General features: G+C 57.1%; 2 protein-coding genes across 5 annotated transcripts; both read left to right on the top strand.

Moving 5' to 3' along the window:
• Positions 1 to 1699: 1699 nt before the first annotated feature.
• Positions 1700 to 17606, top strand: LOC147208163 (transient receptor potential cation channel subfamily M member 1-like). 2 transcript variants are annotated; one of them, XM_086108057.1, is made up of 28 exons: positions 1700 to 1849; positions 3455 to 3531; positions 4151 to 4319; positions 4443 to 4656; positions 4984 to 5108; positions 6013 to 6184; positions 6256 to 6430; positions 7261 to 7384; positions 7527 to 7599; positions 7658 to 7758; positions 8365 to 8535; positions 8608 to 8742; positions 9220 to 9270; positions 9393 to 9533; positions 9861 to 9890; positions 9977 to 10269; positions 10345 to 10573; positions 10972 to 11103; positions 11169 to 11309; positions 12021 to 12149; positions 12407 to 12658; positions 13360 to 13534; positions 14032 to 14052; positions 14159 to 14303; positions 14404 to 14618; positions 15466 to 15598; positions 15771 to 16108; positions 16635 to 17606. In XM_086108057.1, exons 1-28 carry the CDS (start codon positions 1766 to 1768, stop codon positions 16883 to 16885), a joined length of 4296 nt encoding a protein of 1431 aa, XP_085964183.1. In that variant the 5' UTR covers positions 1700 to 1765; the 3' UTR covers positions 16886 to 17606. The 2 variants fall into 2 exon arrangements, with proteins under 2 accessions (XP_085964183.1, XP_085964184.1); XM_086108058.1 differs by lacking the exons at positions 15466 to 15598; positions 15771 to 16108; positions 16635 to 17606 and having other exon boundaries at positions 14441 to 14612.
• A 330-nt stretch (positions 17607 to 17936) lies between these two features.
• On the top strand, positions 17937 to 21391 carry tollip (toll interacting protein). 3 transcript variants are annotated; one of them, XM_086108055.1, is made up of 7 exons: positions 17937 to 18104; positions 18756 to 18929; positions 19416 to 19598; positions 19781 to 19933; positions 20022 to 20106; positions 20544 to 20582; positions 20615 to 21391. In XM_086108055.1, exons 1-7 carry the CDS (start codon positions 18072 to 18074, stop codon positions 20797 to 20799), a joined length of 852 nt encoding a protein of 283 aa, XP_085964181.1. In that variant the 5' UTR covers positions 17937 to 18071; the 3' UTR covers positions 20800 to 21391. The 3 variants fall into 3 exon arrangements, with proteins under 3 accessions (XP_085964181.1, XP_085964182.1, XP_085964179.1); XM_086108056.1 differs by having other exon boundaries at positions 20544 to 21391; XM_086108053.1 differs by having other exon boundaries at positions 19781 to 20106; positions 20544 to 21391.
• Positions 21392 to 21916: the final 525 nt, after the last annotated feature.

The following is a 21916-nucleotide window of genomic DNA, read 5'->3' as shown; positions in this document are numbered from 1 at the left end:
GGAGGTGCCGTCCGAAAGGGGAACTCGATCTGACCATCCCTTTTCCATGAGCCCCCAAAATCTCCAAAGTGTGGATGACGACGAGCATGTTTTGAAAGTCATTCTTAGAGAAAACGTCCTCAACCAACGCATCAAATACGACGGCATTGCAAAAAACAGCAAACGGGCGGAAAATATGGCGACGCGTTTGAGTCTGGAAATCGGGACTGGTTAATCTTTAACTTTCCCCATTCCCAGCGTGTTGGCTTTCACACGCCGATTAGACGCAAAACACGCGAGCGTCAACGTGCTCTTTTTGGAAAGGATGATGACATATGGAAAAACCTCCGGGATGCGCGTCTCGAAAGGCGCGCCAAAGAGATCCTGCCAAAAGCTTGCTTTTCCAAGTGCGCTCATATTCAACACGGCTGCGGGACGGCCTTGAAAATAACACCGACGCACACGAGCAAATGCAAACACGCAAACGACAAGCAACAACGCACGGGGACAGACGGCCGTCCGCGGTCCAGAACGGAGCCTTTCGGAAGCTCGGAGCTCCTTCTCGGCTACCGATGCAAACGCCGATCGGCTCGAGACGCGCTTTTGAAGAACAAATGTGATCAACGAGCGGCCGGGGGGGGTGGGGGGGGGGCACGCCGAGCGTGTTTTGGTTCCCCCGGCCCGGACGCACCTCGCAAAGCGTCTGGTGCGGTGACTTTGAGGGCAGGCGCGCGGTGGATGTCATCACATTCCGCCGGTAACGAGGACATCGGAACGCGCGGAAGCGCCCGTAGCCTTGTAGAACGTTGTGTCGTTTTCAAAGCGTCCCCGCATCGGGGATGCGGTCTCGCACGCGGAAACCAAGGACGGCTGCAGAAGACTTTGCGCTGTCATGATTCTTTTTGGGACCAACAGGTGGCACTGTAGGGCTCCCCCTGCAGCTGCACACCTGTTGGTCATTAGGTCATTATTGCTTTAAAAGAACGCCCAGTTTGCTACTGTCGTGTTTGTCTGCTTGCCGCCGTCAACTTTTGTTTGATACTTTGGATTCGTTTTGTTGTTCGGACTACGTTTCTGATTTAGTTTTCTGCGTTTGATCGATACGCTTCTTCAAGTCCGCCCTGCTCCTCCCTCCCTCCCGCCTGCTTTTTGGAGTCCACCCCCACCTCGCTAACGTGACACGCGCGGTCCGCGAGCGGCGAGCTTCTTGCGGTTCCTTCCGAAGGCCGTCGATCTCTGTTTTCGCCACGTAGGCCGCGCGCCTCCCCTGCGCCCGATTGAGGAGGGATGAGGGCAACGGTTTCCGTTGGCTAAGGCGGCCGCGTTCGCACCCGCAACGGCGCCAACCGTTTCGAAGCACGCGCGCGTCCGACCAAAAGAAAGGAAAACCCGGCCGCGTCCGGTCGGGCGGCGCTCGGCGAGGAAACGGGGCCCCCCGGGTGAAATCGAGTAGACCCTCGTTGGAGGCGGAATTTGTCGCTTGAGATTTTTCGGTAGGCCCGGCGCAATCGACTTTGCATTCAAAGACCGATCGAGAATCGCCCGCGCCGTCGCCTCAAAGGGCAACGCGGTTGAGGTCGACGAAGACAAACGCCGGAAATGGAAGCGCCCGCCCTGACGGGCGAGTCGTACTTTTGCGCTGCCATCAGCGTTTATGAAATCTCCGTCGTGCATTAAAGACGACTAATCGGGATTAGCGAGGCCAGTCCGTCGGGGCGCGGCCAAAGGCGGCGCAGGCTCGGGAGAGAGCGCGGAGAGGCGCGAGGGCGGCCGCGGGCGCGTGAGGATGGACGGCGGAGGAAGGCGAGGAAGCGACGGCTCCTTCAAGCGCTCGTCCGTCAAACGCAGCGCCTCGTCCGGATCGCAGAGGGTAGGTCGAACCTTCTCCGACATTCTGCACCGCGCGCCGCCATCCTTCGCATCTCTCCGCGCACGACCGGGCGGTCGACACTCGAGACAAAACCGCGGAGGCAGATCCGAGACCGCGCCGTTGTCCTCTGCGACCGCGACTCGCGAGGCAATTCGAGCTTCCCCGCAAGCAACGTGAAGTCCGCCCCTCGAGGTGCCCGAAGGCAACTCGAGAGCCCGGCTTAAGATACGAGGGAATTCGTTGACGACCGCTTGAAGAACAAAAACAAAAACAAAAAACTTCAGGTACCCGGACATGATTTGACTTGAAGTCTCAGGAGACAACTTCAAGGCCTCAGAAACAAATTCACGTCTCCAGACAGCGACGACTTCATGCCCACAGAGACGACCGGATGTCTCCAAAGACAACCGTGCGACGGCCGGACGGTCTTGGAGATGACTTCGAGTCCTTCCAGAAAATCGGTCGTCAGTAGAGACGGCTCGATGCCCTCAGAGACAATTTGCCATCCTTGACGACAACATGCTAACTTGTCTTCTGAGCGACACCAACTTGACAGCGACATTTGACAGTCATCATGCTAAAAAATATATATATATTTTTTAAAGAGACAAAAAATGTCCTCGTGGACAGGAAGTAACTGTTTGATTGACATGTACACACTTGATATATATGGATCCTATATACGTACTGTATGTCTATTCATCTATATATATATATATATATGTATATATATATATATATATATATATATATATACACAGAAGAGAATATGTGTACTGCATATGTACATATGACTTTATGTCTTACATGATGATGACAATGTAAACGAGGCTTAATTATGTTCATGTTAATCCTCCATTATGCAGAGTGCAATGTCACGCAGTGTGTGTGTGTGTGTGTGTGTGTGTGTGTGTGTGTGTGTGTGTGATCACAATGAAACATTACCACAGTGGTTTAAAAGCTGAGCAGGATTACTTATTTTTATGTTTATTGTGTAAGAGGATTTGGAACCATCAAGAAATGGAAAGCTTCACTCTCGTTAAAATTAGGCCGGTTCTTTTACACACACACACACGTGCGCGCACCCGCATGCTTAGGCGCACATCGCCTTCGTTCCAAACTTGTCGCCGTCTTTGATGAGAACGATGACCGCGGTGTCGTCTGCCAACTTTAGGAGTTTGACGGCCGGGTGTGTCGAGGTGCAATCGTTCGTGTAGAGGGAGAAGAGCAGAGGCGAGAGGACGCATCCCTGCGGGCCTCCGGTGCTGAAATGAATGATAAAATGTAGTCATCTCTTCAGGGAAAAAAAACAAAAGCGCGTTTGGGTTTCTCACTCTCTGGGAGTGGCACCTTCCTCGAAACCCCTCTTTGGATTCAATGTTCTCAATTGGACAAACCGCTCCTGTTTGTGGAGCGAGCCGAATTGAGTTGACATCCGCCGTTAAAAAAAAAAACAAAAAAAAACAGTGGGACGGTCGATCGTATCTCGAGGCACCACACAAAAACGACATCGACGGTAAGAAATAGACGCTCACGCTTAAAGTACGCGGTAGGAAATACGGCAGTGCCGACGATAGCGCGGGATTCAATGCCGTCTCGTTTCAGCTGCAGAGAGCTTGGATCGAGAAAACCTTCCAGAAGAGAGAATGCGCGCACATCGTGACAGGAAAAGACGCCAGCAGGTACGCAAATGCCGTGTTAAAGTCCGTCCGTCCGTCCGTCCGTCTACTTTGGCTTCTGCCGGGTCGGGTGGTGGCGGGTGCGTCCGAAGAAGGCGGCGCTCATCCGTGCCGACGGCCAAAGAGAGTAGAAGAAGAAGAATGGCAACAAAGGCGTGACATCTCGCTCCTTTAGCGCCTGGCGCCCGCCGCAACGAGGATTTGTCGACTATTTACTGCAGCAAAGCGCATCGTCGCTGACTGGGATTGTTCGACCTTTGGCCACGACGAGACTCCAGGCGAGCCATTTTCAACTCAAAAAGAAAAACGCTTGCGGTGTTCCAAGCAAAAGTTTCAAATCCAATCGGAAATGTTGGTCGTCGTCAACGCGATGAGGGAACTCCCCATTTGAAGATACACGTCGCACCTGGGTGCAAATTCAGGGGTGGCCAAACGACGACCGAAAAATGAAATCGTTAAAAAAAATGAGGGAAAAGACCGAGCGGGCGCACGTGCCTGAAATTTTAGCGGCACCGCTTCAGGGGCAGTCCGGAGGCCCGTTGTTGCGTAACGGGGCGCGACCGGCGGAGGACACCTTTCGCCGCGCTCGACCCGACGCGACTCGGCGCCGTTCTCCCGGCAGGTGCGGCTGCGGCCGGCCGGTGGCGCAGCACTCGGCGGTCCCGGAGGCGGAGCGACCGGAGGTCCGACCCCCGGAGCGCTGGACAGCCCTCAAGCACACCCGGGCCGCCCCCACGGACGCGTACGGCGTCATCGAGTTCCAGGAGGGAGGACACGTCAACAAGGCCACGGTACGGTACGCCACCGATCCTCTCCCTCCCTCTCAAGTGGCCAGATTTGTTCGACATCCACCGGCGCCCCGTCCGGCGTATTTTTTTCACGCGTGGTCCCCCCGCCCCGCCTACCCCCCGCAGTACATCCGCGTGTCCTTCGACTCCAAGCCGGAGTGCCTGCTGCAGCTGATGGTGAAGGAGTGGTCGCTGGAGCTGCCCACGCTGCTCATCTCGGTCCACGGCGGCCTGCAGAACTTTGAGCTGCCCCCCAAACTGCGGCAGGTCTTCGGACGGGGGCTCATCAAAGCCGCCGTCACCACCGGGGCTTGGATCTTCACCGGCGGCGTCAGCACCGGTACGTCCGACGGGCGGGTGGCCAAATGGCCATCCGGCCTCCTGAAACGGCACCGCAAAGTTGGGAGCGGACGCGGGGAACGTGTGTCTCGGGGGGGTGGCGGGGGGGGGGGGGTGGTGGCTGCGTTCGTATCGCAAGGACAAGAAGCGACTGCCTTGACCTGAACTCAATTCTATTCAGTATTAACATTTTCGATGATTCACATTGCGATTGGCATGTACGGCGCGCACCCCCCCCCCCCGCCCCCCACTTCACCGTTGACTTCCCACGTCCTATGAGAGCCAAGTCGGGATGTCCTTTTAACTGGAGGGCGCGCGTGTGCGGCAGGCGTGATCCGCCACGTGGGCGACGCCCTGAAGGAGCACTCGTCCAAGTCCCGCGGCAAAGTGTGCGCCGTCGGCATCGCGCCATGGGGCATCGTGGACGACAAGGACCACCTCCTCGGCAGAGACGTGAGAGAGAGCGCCCCGCCTTCCTCCGCCGACGCCTTCCGTCGCAGCCTTTTTTTCCTTTCCGACCGCCTCCCGTTCCGATTGACGTGAAAATCCAAATTTCATTTCCATTCCGATTGGAGAAAAGTCACCGCGCTCTTCTCGTACCTCATCAGACCTTTGATGAGGATTATTTGTTTGTTTGTTTTTGAAACAAAATGACCTTTCTTCATTTGTCATGATCCCTTTGCGTGTTTTCGTGTGACCATTTCGTATTTCACGTGTGATTTCAAATTCCCTTCCTGATATTTCATTTGGCTTTTAATGCAACTTTCCGTACAATTATTTCATGGAAATATTCCCGTCATGGTGATTGCTTGTTAAATTGGCAACAACAAAAAAAAAAGGGGGGGAATGCCCGCATTTGCTTTGCCCCTGAAACTCACCAATTCATCACATCTTCATCCATCGTATACCGGATATATATATTTTTTTAATTTGCGCTTCTCCGTCACGCAATACAAGTACTTTTCATCTTATGAATTTAGAATGATTGATTTCTAATCACAAAATTTCCACGGCACGGTTAAATTTGGTCATTTTTGCGGGCCTTCTTTTAATAAATTGGGGCTTTTTTTCTGATGAAAGTCCCCTAATTCAATGTGGTACCATTCCATTGAAAGTATTGATTAGAATTCACATCGATACAATTCAAATCCATGAGTTAAGTTCCATCCGATTTCATTTTTAACGCGATTGCAATTATTCAGCGGGACGTAACGGGGCCTGACCGATTCAACCGCTCAAGATTTTTTCTTTTTGTTGTCAAGTGAAAGAAATACAGTCACGTGTTCCGCTTATTTATAAAAGATCCCTTTTATTCCCTCGACGCATCCATTTGAAAACGAACGCGGTTTTCGCGCAGGTGTCGCGTCCGTACGGGACGATGGGCGACCCGCCGAGCAAGCTGGCCGCGCTCGGCGCCGGCCACTCGCACTTCATCCTGGCCGACGACGGCACGGCCGGCAAGTACGGCGCCGAGGTGCGACTCCGCCGGCAGCTGGAGAAGCACGTGGCGCTGCAGAAGATCAACACGCGTGAGTGGCCCGCCGACGCTTTTGGCGCCCCGCCCCCCGACGCGACGAGCTCCCCCCCCGCCTCCGCGCAGGTCTGGGTCAAGGCGTCCCCGTGGTGTGCCTGATCCTGGAAGGGGGCCCCAACGTCATCTCGGTGGCCCTGGACAGCTTGCGGGAGGAGCCGCCCGTCCCCGTGGTGGTGTGCGACGGCAGCGGACGGGCCTCCGACATCATCTCCTTCGCGCACAGATTTTGCCAGCCCGACGGGTGAGTGGCGTCTCCGCGCCGGCGAGCGAAGCCTCGAGCGAAGCCTCGAGCGGCCTTGCCGTTTTGCTCGCCGTGACTGAAAAGCTCGCAAACTCTTGAGTTTCCTCGTCGCCTCCTGGCGGCGGCGGTCGGACGTGCGACTTTTGCTGACGGTCCAGCTCGGCGGAGGTCAAAGTAGCGCTTTCGTTGCGTTTTCGCTCGGGGGGGGGCCCCGGCTCCTTATCTCAAGCCGACCGTCCGGAACTCGGGTCTTGGACTGTGAGTGTGAAATCCGGCTTCTTTCTTCTACTTTGGAGTCCGCCGGTCCTCCGTGAAGCGTGCCCGGTGGGCTTCTTGACCGGACCTCGTCGGAGGGAGCGCATGGCGCCTTCACTGAGAATTCTTTGCACGATCCTGCGATTGGTTTTCCAATCTCGTAAGGGTCCCACCCGACCCGTTGAGCGGCTCGTGTCTGGGGACCGGACGCTACGAGAGGCGCCGAGAACCAAGCGCCGGGTGGGATGCGAGGGGAGAAGGAGCCTTTTGCGTGGCCGCTCCCTCTCTTTGGAAGGAGCGTTGGGCGAGGCCCCTCCTTGGTCGCCCATCTTTCAAAGTCGTGGGTTTTAGTCTTTGGCTTCGGACCGGGCACGACACTCGATGTTTAGTTGGACTTTCTAGCGTCCTCGTTGCGGATGAATCGGTTTGTGGGGGGGGGGTTTGCGGACAGAGGCGGTCGCTCGGGAAGTACGGTGGCGTTTGTCGAGCCGGCCTAAATCCGCCGACGGGCTCCCGCGCCGCGCGCCCGATTTGCGCTACGGCTCACGCGACGCCGCCGTTCCTCCGCCTTCCAGGTCCGTGAGCGAAGGCGTGAAGGAGCAGCTCCTGGTCACCATTCAGAAGACCTTCAACTACAACCGCGGCCCAGCGCAGCAGATCTTCCTCATGGTCATGGAGTGCATGAAGAAGAGAGCGCTGGTGGGTCGCGCGCCGAGCGACACGCCCCACCCCGCGCGCGTCCGGGCCGGCGCTTGCCGAGCGCTACCGCGAACTGCCCCGCGCCCCCCCCCCCCCCGTTGGCCACCTAATCTTTGAAACGTCGTTTGCCGCCGGCTTTCAGATCACGGTCTTCAGGATGGGCGGCGAAGGCCAGCAGGACATCGAGATGTCCATCCTCACGGCGCTTCTCAAAGGTCAGAGTTCAGCGTGACGCCTTCACGGCGAGGGACTGACGAGCGCGCGTGCGTGCAGGCACCAACGCCTCGGCGTGCGACCAGTTGAGCTTGGCTTTGGCCTGGAATCGCGTGGACATCGCTCGCAGTCAGATCTTCGTGCGCGGACACCGCTGGCCCGTGAGCACGCTCGCACTCGCGCCGTCCCGAAACGCACTTCCTTGGTTTGAGCTCAAAACCGCGCCCGCCCCGCGCGCCTCCGACCAACTATTGCCGACAACACTAGAAGTCGCGGCGAGGATATTATTGCTTGCGAAAGCTAGAAACGAATTGAAAAAACATTTTTGTTCATTGAAATGAAAATGGGACCGCTTGCAGAATTATGGAAGGGGGGGCGGGGGAGGTATCGGAATCCAACGAAGGCGGTGCGTATGGGCGTGGTGATGGTAGGCGCGTGCGCGTCGCCAAGCTCGTGGTCTCCGCGGCGACGTCCTTGGCGCGCCGGTCTCGGGCTCGGGAAGGAGGGCAAAGGGGCTGATGGGAAGCCTGTTTTTCCATCCGGTTTTTCAATTCGAAAGACTCCCAATGGAGTCCATTTGCCGAATCCTCGCACGCCAACGGCTCCCGCTTCTTTTCCATTTTGCCCAAAATAGAAACAAACCAACTCTCGAAACGAATTCAAACCAAGGGAATGAAAGAAAAAAAAAAAAAGGAACCGGCGGTACGATGACAAATCCCAAACTGTCATCACCTCGGTCTGGACTCGACGCGAGTGTTCGTGTGCAGCCGGTGACCTTGAGCGAGCGTCCCAAAAGCCCGGCGGCGGCCCAGCGCGCGGCGGCGGCGGCGGCGGCGGCCACCAAAGCGAAAGCTCGGGGGAAGAAAGGAAAAGCGGGGAAAGCCAAAGTGGAGCCCCCGGAGGAGACGGACCCCAGGAAGCTGGAGCTGCTCGGCTGGGTAAGGCGAGCGTCCCGACGCCGACTCTGACACCGACGCCGATGGCTAAGGAGCGCCGTGGCGCTGCGGCAGGTCAACTCCCTGGAGCAGGCCATGATGGACGCCTTGGTGTTGGACCGCGTCGACTTTGTCAAGCTTCTGATCGAGAACGGCGTCAACATTCATCACTTCCTCACCATCCCTCGTCTGGAGGAACTCTACAACACGGTTGCGGGCGCCGCGCCGCACACACACACACACACACACACACACCGTCAGACGCAAGTGACACCCGACCGACACGTCAGACACGACGAGACCGACGCAGACACGCGTGATTGTCACACGTGACGCTCGACGTGACTCGCACGCAAGACGTGACCGACTTGACATGACGGACACGCGAGTCACGTGACGCATACGCGACACGGAACGGAAACTCGACCGGAGGACTGACGCCGATGACGTAAGCGACACGCGCGTCCCCACGTAAGCGACACGTCAAACGCGTCCGACGTGCAAGATCGGTGACAAAAGCGAAGGGCCCGACGGACTTGCGTGACGTGTGACTGGCGCGCGACGTGACCGAGTCCTGTGACGCGCGCCGCGCGATACGAGCGACGTGGCCGACTCCCCCCCCCCCCCCCCCCCCCGCGGCTCCGCCTCTGACGCGGTCCTTCCTGTTTGTGTCCCCGCGTTGCGCAGAAGCTGGGACCCGCCAACACGCTGCACTTTGTCGTCCGAGACGTCAAGAAGGTCGGTCGCACGTGATTGGCGGCATTGGCGTGACAAGATTTTTGAAAGAACACCTCTCGGTGTTCTTTGGAGTTTCTTTGCGTCTTGATGACTGACGTGACCGTTTTGTTTTCTCTCTCTAGGGGAACCTCCCTCCAGACTACCAAATCACCTTGATCGACATCGGATTGGTTCTGGAGTTCCTGATGGGCGGAGCTTATCGCTGCATCTACACCCGGAAGAGCTTCAGGGCTCTCTACAACAACTTGTACGGCCTCAAGCGGGTGAGCGAGCGGCCACACTCGCGTGCGAGTCGTAGGCCTCGTCCTTATCTTGGATTTTCTCCGCGGGCTCCCTCTAGTGGTACGCGAGAGAATCACCGTCTCGGTACGCGCCGCTTTTTGAAATGTTTATCGAGCGTTTCGTCGGGTAGCGTTTCAGTCTTTCGGGCGTAGCGTGACAAGGTCACTCTTGCGTAACTTGCTCTTCTCGGACTATTCTGGCCTTATTACTGACCTCATAATATGTCGGAACTCAACATTTTTCTCGCAACGTGACGACTTTGACAAGATGGGACGTCCCCCGATGACAGTTGGCCTTTTGTCTTCCAGCCCAAAGCCTTGAAGCTGCTCGGCATGGAGGTAAACGTCGCCCCCCCCCCCCCCGCGCGGCGGCGTCTGGACGCGAGGGCGCACGGAAGGCAAACGTTCTCTCTGGCCGCCTCCAGGATGACGAGCCTCGTGCCAAGGGCAAGAAGAAGAACAACAAGAAGAAGGAGGAGGAGGCGGAGGTCGACGTGGACGACCCCGAGGTGAGCCGCTTCCAGTACCCCTTCCACGAGCTGATGGTGTGGGCCGTGCTCATGAAGCGCCAGAAGATGGCGCTCTTCCTGTGGCAGCGCGGGGAGGAGGCCATGGCCAAAGCCCTGGTGGCCTGCAAGCTCTACAAGGCAATGGCCCACGAGTCGTCCCAGAGCGAGCCGGTGGACGACATCTACCAGGACCTGGAGAATAACTCCAAGTGAGGACGCGGAGGGGGGTGCGGCGCGCTCGCCCTGGGGCCGCCCGTCCTCAACCCTTGTTTGGCGCGCCGCAGGGAGTTCGGGCAGCTGGCCTATGAGCTTCTGGACCAGTCGTACAAACGCGACGAGCAGGTGGCCATGAAGCTGCTGACCTACGAGCTGAAGAACTGGAGCAACTCCACCTGCCTGAAGCTGGCGGTAGCCGCCAAACATCGGGACTTCATCGCGCACACCTGCAGCCAGATGCTGCTGACCGACATGTGGATGGGATGTCTGCGCATGGGGAAGAGCAACAGCCTCAAGGTACGCGCGCCGCCGGATGGCAAACGGGAAGGTTCGCCGGACGGCGGGCCGTCTTTGCTTCCTGTCGTCCCTTCGACAAAACGCCAAAATACCACGCCCGCTTGTCCCGACCCGTCTTGGTGCTTTCGATTGAAATGAGTCTTTGCGCGGCTCGCTTGTTGGGTTTTCTTTCCGACCGTTGCGGGCGGTTGGCCCCCCCCCCCCTCCCCGAGGAGCAATGTTGCGGTTTTAGCGAGGGCTACGTGGGGCAGATACGGAGGAAGCGAGAACCGCAACGCCGGCTCCGCCCTTTTGCGACCCGAACGGCCGCTCGAAGCGGTCCGGCGTTTTTGTTTTTGCTTGACCTCTTCTTGCCGTCCAAGCGTGGCAAAGCCTCCGAGTGCCCGTTTCTTCCGCAGGTGATTTTAGGAATCGTCTTCCCGCCCGCCATCCTCCTGCTGGACTTCCGCCCAGGCGAGGAGACGTCCTTCCGCTCGTCCGAGGAGAGCGAGGGCAGCGGAAACAAAGACGACGACGCCAAGTCCGGCAAGGTAGGGGTTCCCGAGGAGCCCCTCGGTCCTTCCTACTTTGACCGGGCGCCGAACTTTGGGTCCAGGACGCCGCGTCCAACATGGACGCCGCGTCCAAGAAAGGAGACGAGGAGGACGACCGGAAGAAAGGCGGCAGGAGGATCCCCGTCGGCAGGAAAATTTACGAGTTCTACAATGCCCCCTTCACCAAGTTCTGGTTCAACACGGCAAGTAGCGGTCACGGTCATTCGAGGCCTCCCTCTTTGTCCCGTCTGGCGACGACGAGCCCGCGGGTAGGCAAACCGCAAAGGGGTCCGGCAGGGCTCCGCCGGCGATGTTCTTTCTTTTGGCCTTTTTGGAAGGGCTTTGTGACCGCGGTCGTAGGGCTTCTTGAGAGTGGACTGTTTGAAGCGGGATGGGACCGGTCGAGTTCTGTGCGAAGACCGAAGCCAGCTGGTCAGCGCGGACTCTCGGGCAGAACGTGCCGAGGTTTTGTCGGCCCTTCCGTGGAGAGCGAGTTTGTTCATCTCGTTGGGCGGAGACCATCGATGGCTCAAAATGCGCGCCCACATAGCTCGACGAGCACGCCGCGGCGGCGTCTCCGTGTTACCGGCGATACCTTGCGCTACCGGTGACATCAGAGTCCACGAGCTAACAACCAGTGTGCGTCGGTAGAACCGCAGCGTAGGTCTTATTAGTGACCTTTTCCCACCACTGTCTAATATTTTCGACGCCTTAGTCTTCGCGGAACCACGACGTGTTCCTAGCTAATGGGGACATCGATTTTGACTGCTTCACAACCAGGGCGGACCAGTCTTGGTCTTACCGGCCAAGACTTTCCCACCGGCGTGTGATATGTCTGTCCTTCGCCAATCGGACACATTTTGAGGAGTGAACGACCAGGGCGCACTAGCGTCGATGTCTGCTGGGCATTTCAGATCTCGTACCTGGTGTACCTGATGTTGTACAACTACATCATCCTGGTGAAGATGGAGCGCTGGCCCTCGCTCCAGGAGTGGATCGTCATCTCCTACATCATCACGCTGGGGCTGGAGAAGGTCCGACAGGTAAAAAAAACTCGTGAAGTTGAGTTATCAATATGGATGACGGTGGTCGCAGTTGCGCCTCCGATACAGCGGGGGGGGGGGGGGGGGGGGGCGGCAGCGTGCGCGTTACTCCCGACGCATCGCGCTGGCGGTGTCTCTATCTTGAGGTTTGATTCCTAACTCTCTCGCGAATGGAATTGCGATTTTTCTGAACACCGTGGATGCGGGTTTTTTGGGGGTGGGGTTTGTACGACACAACGGTCATGTGACTTTTCAAGATCCTGATGTCGGAGCCGGGCAAGCTGAAGCAGAAGATCAACGTGTGGCTGGAGGACTACTGGAACCTGACGGACCTGGCGGCCATCTGGGTCTTCGTGCTGGGCCTGCTGCTGCGGCTGCACAACGAGCCCTACATGGGCTACGGCCGCGTCATCTACTGCGTGGACATCATCTTCTGGTACATCCGCGTGCTGGACATCTTTGGTGTCAACAAGTACCTGGGGCCCTACGTCATGATGATCGGCAAGATGGTGAGCGCTCCGCCGAGCCCGCCTCCTGCTTTTGCCGCGCTACCCCGAACTCCTCGGCGGTGCCGTTATGCATCATGCTCGGCGAGTGTCTTGCGCCGCCGACGTTCTCGGCGAAAGACCTTTTTGCGCACTGCTGCAATGTCTATATTACAAGCGACGTTTTTCCCGTGACTCGTCTCCAGGACTGTATTTTACCTGGGGAACGCTAGAACAACATCTCACGAGCCTGTAGTAGTAGAACCGCTTACTCGTGATCCTCCAGTACTGCCATCCACTCCGAATGACATTTCTGCACACTTTTTCGGGCCGAGCGAGTACCATTTGCGTACTCGGGGGAGCGGAAGGCAAATGATTGGTGATGACCTCAGCAGGTGCCCTGTCGTTTTTGGTCGGTCGACGGCAAGTGGTGGTGGGGTGCAGATTTTGCTGCTTGGCCCAACTTCCGCATTCATCTGAGCGACCGCTGGCATTTGTTGACTTTGGTTTACGTAGGCAGGGCGAAGGGATTCGGGTCCTGCCATCCCCGCTGCTGCAACGCGCCCGATTGAAATGATCAGTTAGTCGGCGAGAAGCCCGATGACGCCCCTGAAAAGCCCTCGAGGGCCGCCGTCGCCCAGTCCCGAAGTCGTCCGTCCTTTGCGTTTCTCGTTTGTTCGACTGCGGGCGCGAGTCGGGCTGACGCCCCTTTTTGCGCGTCTCAGATGATCGACATGCTGTACTTCGTGGTGATCATGCTGGTGGTGCTGATGAGCTTCGGCGTAGCCCGGCAGGCCATCCTGCACCCGGACGAGGAGCCCACCTGGCGCCTGGCGCGCAACATCTTCTACATGCCCTACTGGATGATCTACGGCGAGGTGTTTGCCGACTCCATAGACCGTAAGACTAGAATTCATAGTAAGGCTTCCCCTTGACGCGCTTCTGCTTTTTCGTTCGTCTTCACTCCACGCTACCATGTCCGCATTGAATGACCGACAGCGACCTCACGCGCATGCCGACAAGCAAAAACACAAACCCCCACACGTGCGCAGTTTCTAAGGCGCACAAACACACTCAAATCCCAAGCGATTCACCGAGATTCACAAATACGTGCACGCACATGCAAATGCCAACAGACGCGCGTCCAATCAGAAACGCACGCATAAAGTAACACACACACACACACACACAGCAAATTGAAGCGTTCTTGGGCTAAAGTCTGCAGCTGAGCTTCCAGTGCAGCAGGGGGCAATAGCACCCGTTTTACTCTCGACACGTCATGTCACACGTCGTCGTCGTCGTTGTTGTTTTGCCTTGGTGTTGTCGTGAGATTTGTTTCCTCTTGCCGTCGGACTGACTCCGTCTTCTTCGTCCTCTTCTCTTTTTTCCCCGTTCAGTTTACGCCATGGAAATCAATCGTAAGCAAGAGCGGCGGGCCGCCGTCGCAACGTCCTAAGAAGATTGTCACGTGTGCGTGCGTGTGTGTTCTGAGCACGTTTGCGTTTGTTTGTGCGCACGCGTCAGCTCCGTGCGGGGACAACATGTACGACGAGGACGGCAAGAAGCTGCCGCCGTGCATACCCGGCGCCTGGCTGACTCCCGCCATCATGGCCTGCTACCTGCTGGTGGCCAACATCCTGCTGGTCAACCTGCTCATCGCCGTCTTCAAGTCAGTACGCGCGCCGGCGCTGGGCTCGGCCCGTCGCGATCGCAGCCTCGCAGTCCTCGTTTGACGCGCCGACGTTGTCCCCGCGGCCTTGCCGTGGCAGCAACACCTTCTTCGAGGTGAAGTCCATCTCCAACCAGGTGTGGAAGTTCCAGCGCTACCAGCTGATCATGACCTTCCACGACCGGCCCATCCTACCCCCGCCCCTCATCGTCTTCCCTCACGTCTTCATCGTCCTCAAGCGGCTCTGCTGCCGATGCGCCGGCCTCCGGCCGCCGCGCCGCGACGCCGAGCGCGACGACACCCACAGACGCCTTCGTAAGACCCCCTCCCCCGCCCCGTTAACCGAAGTACGACGGTGGTCCGCCGTTTCTCATGAATTCAATTTTTGGGAGAAAGGTGAAGCCTGGTTTCCTGGGCGTGGCCGTTTTGGAAACAGGAGTTGGCCCAAACAGATCGAAACAAAACAACTAACTCGAAGCCATGTGCGTCGATGGTCCGAGTCCAACCGTTGGCCCAATCAGTCGCCATTTCATGGGAAATGCTGAACGGGCTGTCGCTCATCTAGCGCTTTGCTACGCAAAACGCTTCACGCCGTCTCCTCATTTCCCTGCCGATGACACAGCATCGGGAGGGTTCGGTATCTCGCTCGAGGACATTTGGACATGGCCACGATGGCCGGGGATCGAACCCGCAACCTATGGATTCATTTTTTATTCCAATCTTTTAAAAAAAAAAAGAAAAAAAGAAAGAAAGGTTGCAGAAAGAAGTTTAAAAAAAAGGAACAAACTGGGTTGGGAGATGTCCTCTCGACTACTATTTCACAAATGGGTGTTAGCCCAGTTGTGCGCTGATGACTCCGAACAAATGCTCTCGAGCGCCAAACCGGACCGCCCCGATCTACGCCCAAATATTTCAAACTAAAAATTTGGACCGGCATTCATTTAAAGGTGATGCTTTTTCCAACTCTTCCGCACTTGGCCTCAAAATGGCAAAAAGCGGCTCGATTCCCTGCAGACGCCACAAGGTAGTCGACTGGCTTTGAGATAGTTCCTCGGCGCCAAGACTTAGCCCACCCAAAATACAGCTCTGTCACAAGGATTTTCGCCGCGGCGCGTGACGCCACCGATGACTTCGGCGATTCGGCCGCCTTCTTTGTTTGCAGAGCTGCTTCTGGGCGCGGACGAGCTGAAGAGCCTCCACGAGTTTGAGGAGCAGTGCGTGGACGAGTACTTCCGAGCAAAGGACGAGGAGAAGCAGTCGTCCAACAACGAGAGGATCCGAGTCACCTCGGAGAGGTCGGCCGCCGCCCCTCCTCGCGCCGGGAACGTTCCCTGGCAGGAAGTCGTTGAACGTGGTTCACCATTTGCTTTTTCCTTTCACGGGGCGGCTTCTCCGGATGTGGAACGACGCGGCACATCGAGGGAGCAGAAAAGCCGCCGATCGCAACGCTGTGGGTTTTTGCCGCAGGGTGGAGAACATGTCCATGCGCCTGGAGGAGGTGAACGAGCGCGAGCATGCCATGAAGGCGTCCCTGCAGACGGTGGACCTGCGCCTGGCCCAACTGGAGGAGTTCTCGGCCCGCATGATGAACGCTCTGGAGAAGCTGGCGGGCGTGGAGCCCGACCGCTCCGGGGGAAGTGCCCGAGGCTCCGCGGCGGGCGACGGCGGCGGCGGCCCCGGCTCCCCGCGCCGCCGCGGCAGCTTCGATAGCGTCGACGCCGGCAGCCTCTACCGCTACCGGCCGGAGCACGACGCCGCCTCGGTCGCCGGAAGTCCGGAGAGACGAGCGCCGTGCCCCGACACCGGTAGGACGGCGTCCTCGTGGGGAGGGAGGGGAAAGCCAGATGGGAAGAGTGGAAAAACTCAGGCTCCCGGCCACAGTCAAGGCTTCGAGTCTGCGTTCGGGTTTGAACTCTGTCTCGAGCTTTGCGAGCAGAGTTGGGATTTGGAATCGGCAATACATGCCACGCATAAGGTATGAAGACAACTTTGGGTTTGGCACCGGGGGTTAGGGTTCCAAATGAGGGTTTCTAGACAGACTTTGGGGTCCAAGCCCTAGTTTGGGTTTGAAGTTAAGATTTGAAGTATACATGCCAAGAAGACACAGGGAATTAACTTCCCAGTTACAACCCGTTCAGAGGAGCGTCGACACGACAGCAACGGCAAAAGAAGGCCTCGGACATCGCTTCAGCTTTCGAATGAGGGCTTAGCGCCAGGGTTAGGGCTTGAAGAGCCGGTCTCGGTTCCCGTCTCAATGGCAAAGCCCACACGAGCTTCTTAGCGCGCGAGCCGCCGGCTCAAAGGCCTCTTTGTGCCGCTCGCTGTCTCCAGGCGGCGTCCGGTCCCCGGAGCCGGATCGAAGCCGAGAGCCCGCTCGGCCTTTCTCCGGTGTGGGCATCTTGGTCTCCCCGTGCGAGTGCGCCGACAACGAGGAGGCGGACGCCGACGACGACGACAGGAAGTTCCCGGCGCTGCGCTCCCAAAGTCTCAACGTCGGCCGCGGCAAGAAAAGCGGGACGCCGCGCGCGGCCGCCAGCCTGGTGGACCTCGCCCGCTCGGACGTGCGCCCAAGCCTGCCTTAAGAAGGCGGTAAAGAAAGCCGTTACATAGCGTTTGGATTGTCATTTCATCATGTTCATTTCATCAGCTGTCATCAGTTGGAGGAGGGGGGGGGGGGGTTCCGGGTTTTTGGTGTGGCCAACGGCCCGCTCGGTCACAAAATACAGCCGGCTCTGCACTTTGCGGCAGAATCAATTCCTGCTTCTGCGTGTCACCAAAGGATTTGCAACTGGGGACAAAAAAGAGATTTTTGTTGAAACTTACTTTCAAATCTGTCACCCAAGTCAAAATGGGTCTTCCTCACGTCGAAGAAACACAGACCCCAAATCACGAATGCCATTTTGGCATTGACTCGGAACCTCGGCGCACAGCTTCTGCTGTGAAATACCAAGACCGGAAGCGGACGGATGCCACACCGGGAGGAAAACGAGGAAAGGTTCATCATCGCATCGAGTCGACTTGAACACGGTTGAGTAATCAAATATGAAACCGGTCTCCAATTTTTGGAGGACCCTACGGAGCCCCTACTAAGGTGACGTGCTATGTCAATCACCGCGGATTGTACACTGCTGGCTCACTGCAAACGTTTCTTTTGAAACGTGTTTGTTCCCTCGTGGCCCGTAATTTGTGTGTGTGGGGGTGGGGGGGCGGAGCAACGTGACAAGTACATTTTGACCTTTGTTCGTCGTTATTATGATACGTTCTACAGAGTATAATTAAAGAATGTTCACATGATTCAAACGATGCCAGTGTGTGTGTGTTTTTTTTGGGGGGGGGGGCTTTATTAAGAGACTGTACACATCGGAAGCATCACGTATGAGAGAAATACAACATAGATATCACGTTAAGCAAAAACATATTTTGAAATGTCAAAGTAAATAAATGAACGCCAGGGGTCCTAAATGATAATCAACATTGAAAACATTCAAATGGGAACAGGATTTTTATTTGCCGCGGTGAAAAGTTGCGCTTGGAAACGCTTGAGCAAGCAAGTGACGCTGGCTTCTGGAATTTCGAGCGAGTCAAGTGCGAAGTCCGGTTGCAGTGCGGACAGGTGACGGCGCGTCACTTCCGCTTCATCTGTTTCCGGGTCAGATCTATTTCCAGGAAGTAGAAGATTTGTTTTGAAGTCGACGCCTGTTTCGAATCGGTCCCATCTGAAAAACGTGAACAAAAATCGCCGCGGTGGGTGGTCGGGGAGACAGCGACATGGCGACCACCATCAGCACACAGCGGGGAGAGGTAAGATGCTTTCTTTTTATGTTCGGGGGGATTTTGCGGGTCACTTCCGCAATCGCATCGAAGGCGTGCTTTGAGGCACCCCCCAAAAAACCGCGACTTGGACGCGTGACTTTTCTCACCACAAAAGCGGAACGTTGGGACGGCTTTCCGGGCTAACCGCCGCAATCGGCTCGTGTAGCTGGCTAGCCGCTAAAGCGGGCGGCTCCGAGCTTCGATGGCTCTATCTGCGCCGGCCGCCGAGACGAGAATAGACGCCCCTCAAAGGACGGCAACGTTTCTGAGCACGTCGTTTCCCCCAAAAACAAAAAGAGCGAGCCGCTCGATCGTACTCGACGGTATCGCGACGAACGGGACTTTCGGGGATTCGCTGTTTGAACGCGACGAATTCTGGCCTCTCCTCCCGCTGCGCGCGCCTCGGCCACCGGGGGGCGGCACAATACATCTCGAATCAACGCTCATCCGGCGACTGCGGCTGTCACGAAGCGCTTTCCTGGGGACGCGGAATCGGAAATAACAATAGCGCAACACCACTCAAAACATCGGAAGATCGACCGTAATGCAATCCTAGGCAACTATTCCCGCGCGCGCTTTGTGGTTTGGAGCGATCGGAGACGACCGCAATCCTCATCGTGCTGGATTATTTGCGCGCAGGTGTACGTGGGCGAGCTCCCCCAGGACTTCCTGCGCATCACGTCCACCCATCATCACCATCAGCATCACCACCACCCTAATCATCAGATTCAGTTGGACGCTCAAGCCGCACGTCAGCTGCAGTACGGCGGCGCCATCGGAACCGTGGGGCGACTGAGCATCACCGTGGTCCAGGTAATGCCGCCCCATACTCAAAACCAATCTGGACTGACTAACTAACTAAATATGGGGACCATCTCTCCGCAACTCCTCTTTGCATCTCCTTTTACTTTGTGCGGCGTTCTGTTCCGATTCATCAAGTTCACTTTAGCCGCTATAATGCGACCCGTCTTTATCGACGTAGCGCTTTCACAACAGCTGCGGCTGAAACCAAAAAGTTCTCATCCAATGAGACATTGAGCATGAAACAAACACGTGTCGTGTTGGCACCGCATGAAAAAAAAAAAAATCTGTGTCGCCGTTGGGCAAAAAACTTGAGCTGCGGCGTGAACGTAGCCTGCCAAAACATCAAGTGTTGCCTGCCCCTGATGGCGACTATTTTGGGCTTTCAAGTTTGATCTTTCAAATGGATTTCAGGACAAGTCGGGCGAACGCGGGACTGGAGCGAACGGCGCGCTCACGCTCGGCGCCTGTCTCCCCCCCCCCCCCCCTGCTTTCCAGGCAAAGCTGGCCAAGAACTACGGCATGACTCGCATGGACCCGTACTGCCGCGTGCGCCTGGGCTACGCCGTCTACGAGACGCCGACGGCGCACAACGGAGCCAAAAACCCGAGATGGAACAAAGTCATCCAGTGCGCGCTGCCCCCCGCCGTCGACTCCTTCTACCTGGAGATCTTTGACGAGGCGAGCGGCGCCGCGCGCGCACGCGGCCGTCGGAAACGCGCGCAACCGTCCGCTTCATACGCGCCGCGAGAACAAACTTTGTCTCGTCGTTTGGGGGGGGCGCGCGCTCGAGCCGCCGAACGCAAAGGCACGAGCGCTTCCTTTTTGGGCCGGGTCTTGATTGCGTCGGTTTGTCGGCTCAGCGGGCGTTTTCCATGGACGACCGCATCGCGTGGACCCACGTGAGCATCCCCGAGGCGGTGCGGGAGGGCGGCGCGACGGACGAGTGGTTCACGCTCAGCGGCCGGCAGGGCGACGACAAGGAAGGCATGATCAACCTGGTCATGTCCTTCTCGGTGAGTTTGCGCGCCGACACTTTCCCGCCGACGTTGAAGCGACCGCGTGGCGCCGCCGACGTTGGCGCCTTGTGTTTTTGCGCCGCAGTCCTTCCCGGCGGGGATGATGACGCAGCCCGTGGTCCTGATGCCCTCCGTGTACCAACAAGGCGTGGGCTACGTGCCCATCGCAGGTCAGTGCTCCGCCACGCCGCCGCCGCTCGCGAGACCTTCCGGAAGCCACCTCGGGCGAATTCGGAAAAGCGAAAATGGCCCACTTCTTTGCGCTGCCGATCGCCGCCGATTGTTTTGCCTTTGGGCGCACCCACGCATGAGGCCGACTACAAAGTTGCGGTTGTTAAATTTCCAATTCGGCTCGGAAAGTAGGGTGAAAGTTTCAAAGTCCCGATAGTGTTGGGATTCTCAAATTCGGGCTGGGCTTCCGAACCGCCAACCAAAAGCAAGCCGTTTGCTTCCAACGAGCATTGAGCTTTCAAACGAGAGCGCAAAACCCAAAGTCCAAATGTCCAGCGGGGATCGACTTTCAAGTTGGGCTTTGAAAACTCGGGGGCCGGTGTTTCAAAGTTTGAAATCGGGGGACCTTTTGGTGGACTTGTCGCTTGCGTTTCAGGTGCGGCGCCCGTGTTCAACCAGCAAGGCGGCGGCGCCGCGCCGCCGCCGCCACCGCCGGCGGCGGCGCCGTGCTCCGAAGCCGACCTGAAGGCCCTGCAGGACATGTTCCCCAACCTGGAGCGGGACGTGGTGCGCAGCGTCCTGGAGGCGCAGCAGGGCGACAAAGACGCCGCCATCAACTCGCTGCTGCAGATGGCCGAGGAGCTGTGACCGCGCCCGGCGCCGCGCCTCCTTCCTCTCCCGCCGTCACGTGAAGCCCACCCGGACCCCCCACCCCCCTCTCGCTCGTCCTCGTCAAGCCGCCGTGACCCTTTTGTCATTTTCTTGTGGCGGGCGCGTCCTTCCCACGCCACCTCCGCAGCCTTCTCCCCGCCGGGTCTCCGCGTGCGCATTCGGCCGCAACCTCCATTTTCACGACGAGTGTCTGCTCTTCCGCGCGCGAGATCTCGCCGGCCAAAGAAGTCGAATAAAGACGTGAAATGGGAAGGTTGTCGTCGTTTCGTCGCGGAGGCTTTCATTCGCATCGCATGCGTTGCGGCTTTTTCCTTCGATGATTCCATTTTTTTGGGGGGGGGGGGTCAATCGTCAAAAATGATCAAGCTTTGGCCTCGATAGCTGTATGTCAGTGAGATTTTGTGAACAGCGGCGAACGAATGCAAAGAGTCGCTCGGTCCCCTTTCCATTCATCTCATTGGAAATGGAACCAAAAAACATGTCCGCATCTGCATGATCTTTCATTTAAAACTCTCTGCTACCATCGTCATCTGAACCATGTGAAAGAGTATTTTCTGAGGCTGGGGAGCTCGCCTTTCGACACTTTTGTTCTTCAATAAAAATTCGTAATCACTTTTTTGTCTTTTGTTTCACACGATTTAACAAAAACTTTCTACATAAAAATTGTAATTCAAATTTGCGACATTTTACATACCAACTCCGTTTAGCATTTACACAAACAAGGAATTTCTTTACCTGCAATGATTTTATAACTACTGGACGGGTCACTATTGGGCGACCAACACAGTGTCGATACCGTGCCGACACAGTTTGTGAGGTGTGTCAATACACTCCTTGAGGTATCATCGTCCCATCACTACTTTTCTGTATTCCGTTTGTTTTTCGAAACGGCCCGGCCCCCGGTCGGCTCTCTGAGCTCCCCCGACCCGGAGCGCCCGCCCGGCGCACGTGCCGGATGCCGCCGGCGGAGCTTCGGAGGGGACGGAGCCTTTTCCGTCGCCGGCGCTTCCCTCCGGAATGACCTTCCGTGACATGCTGGGCGAGCCCCACCCGTCCCCGTCCATTTTCAAAACTCGTTTGCATCTTTAGTCTTTGGATTTTGACCCGATGAGAGACTGACAGCGTTTGATGGTTTTC

Source organism: Hippocampus guttulatus, chromosome 3, assembly GCF_054856545.1.
Source record: "Hippocampus guttulatus isolate MCC_2025c chromosome 3, RoL_Hgut_1.0, whole genome shotgun sequence".
Taxonomy (NCBI): domain Eukaryota; kingdom Metazoa; phylum Chordata; class Actinopteri; order Syngnathiformes; family Syngnathidae; genus Hippocampus; species Hippocampus guttulatus.
Note: the sequence above shows the minus strand (reverse complement) of the source record. Positions and strands in the feature narration are given on the sequence as shown.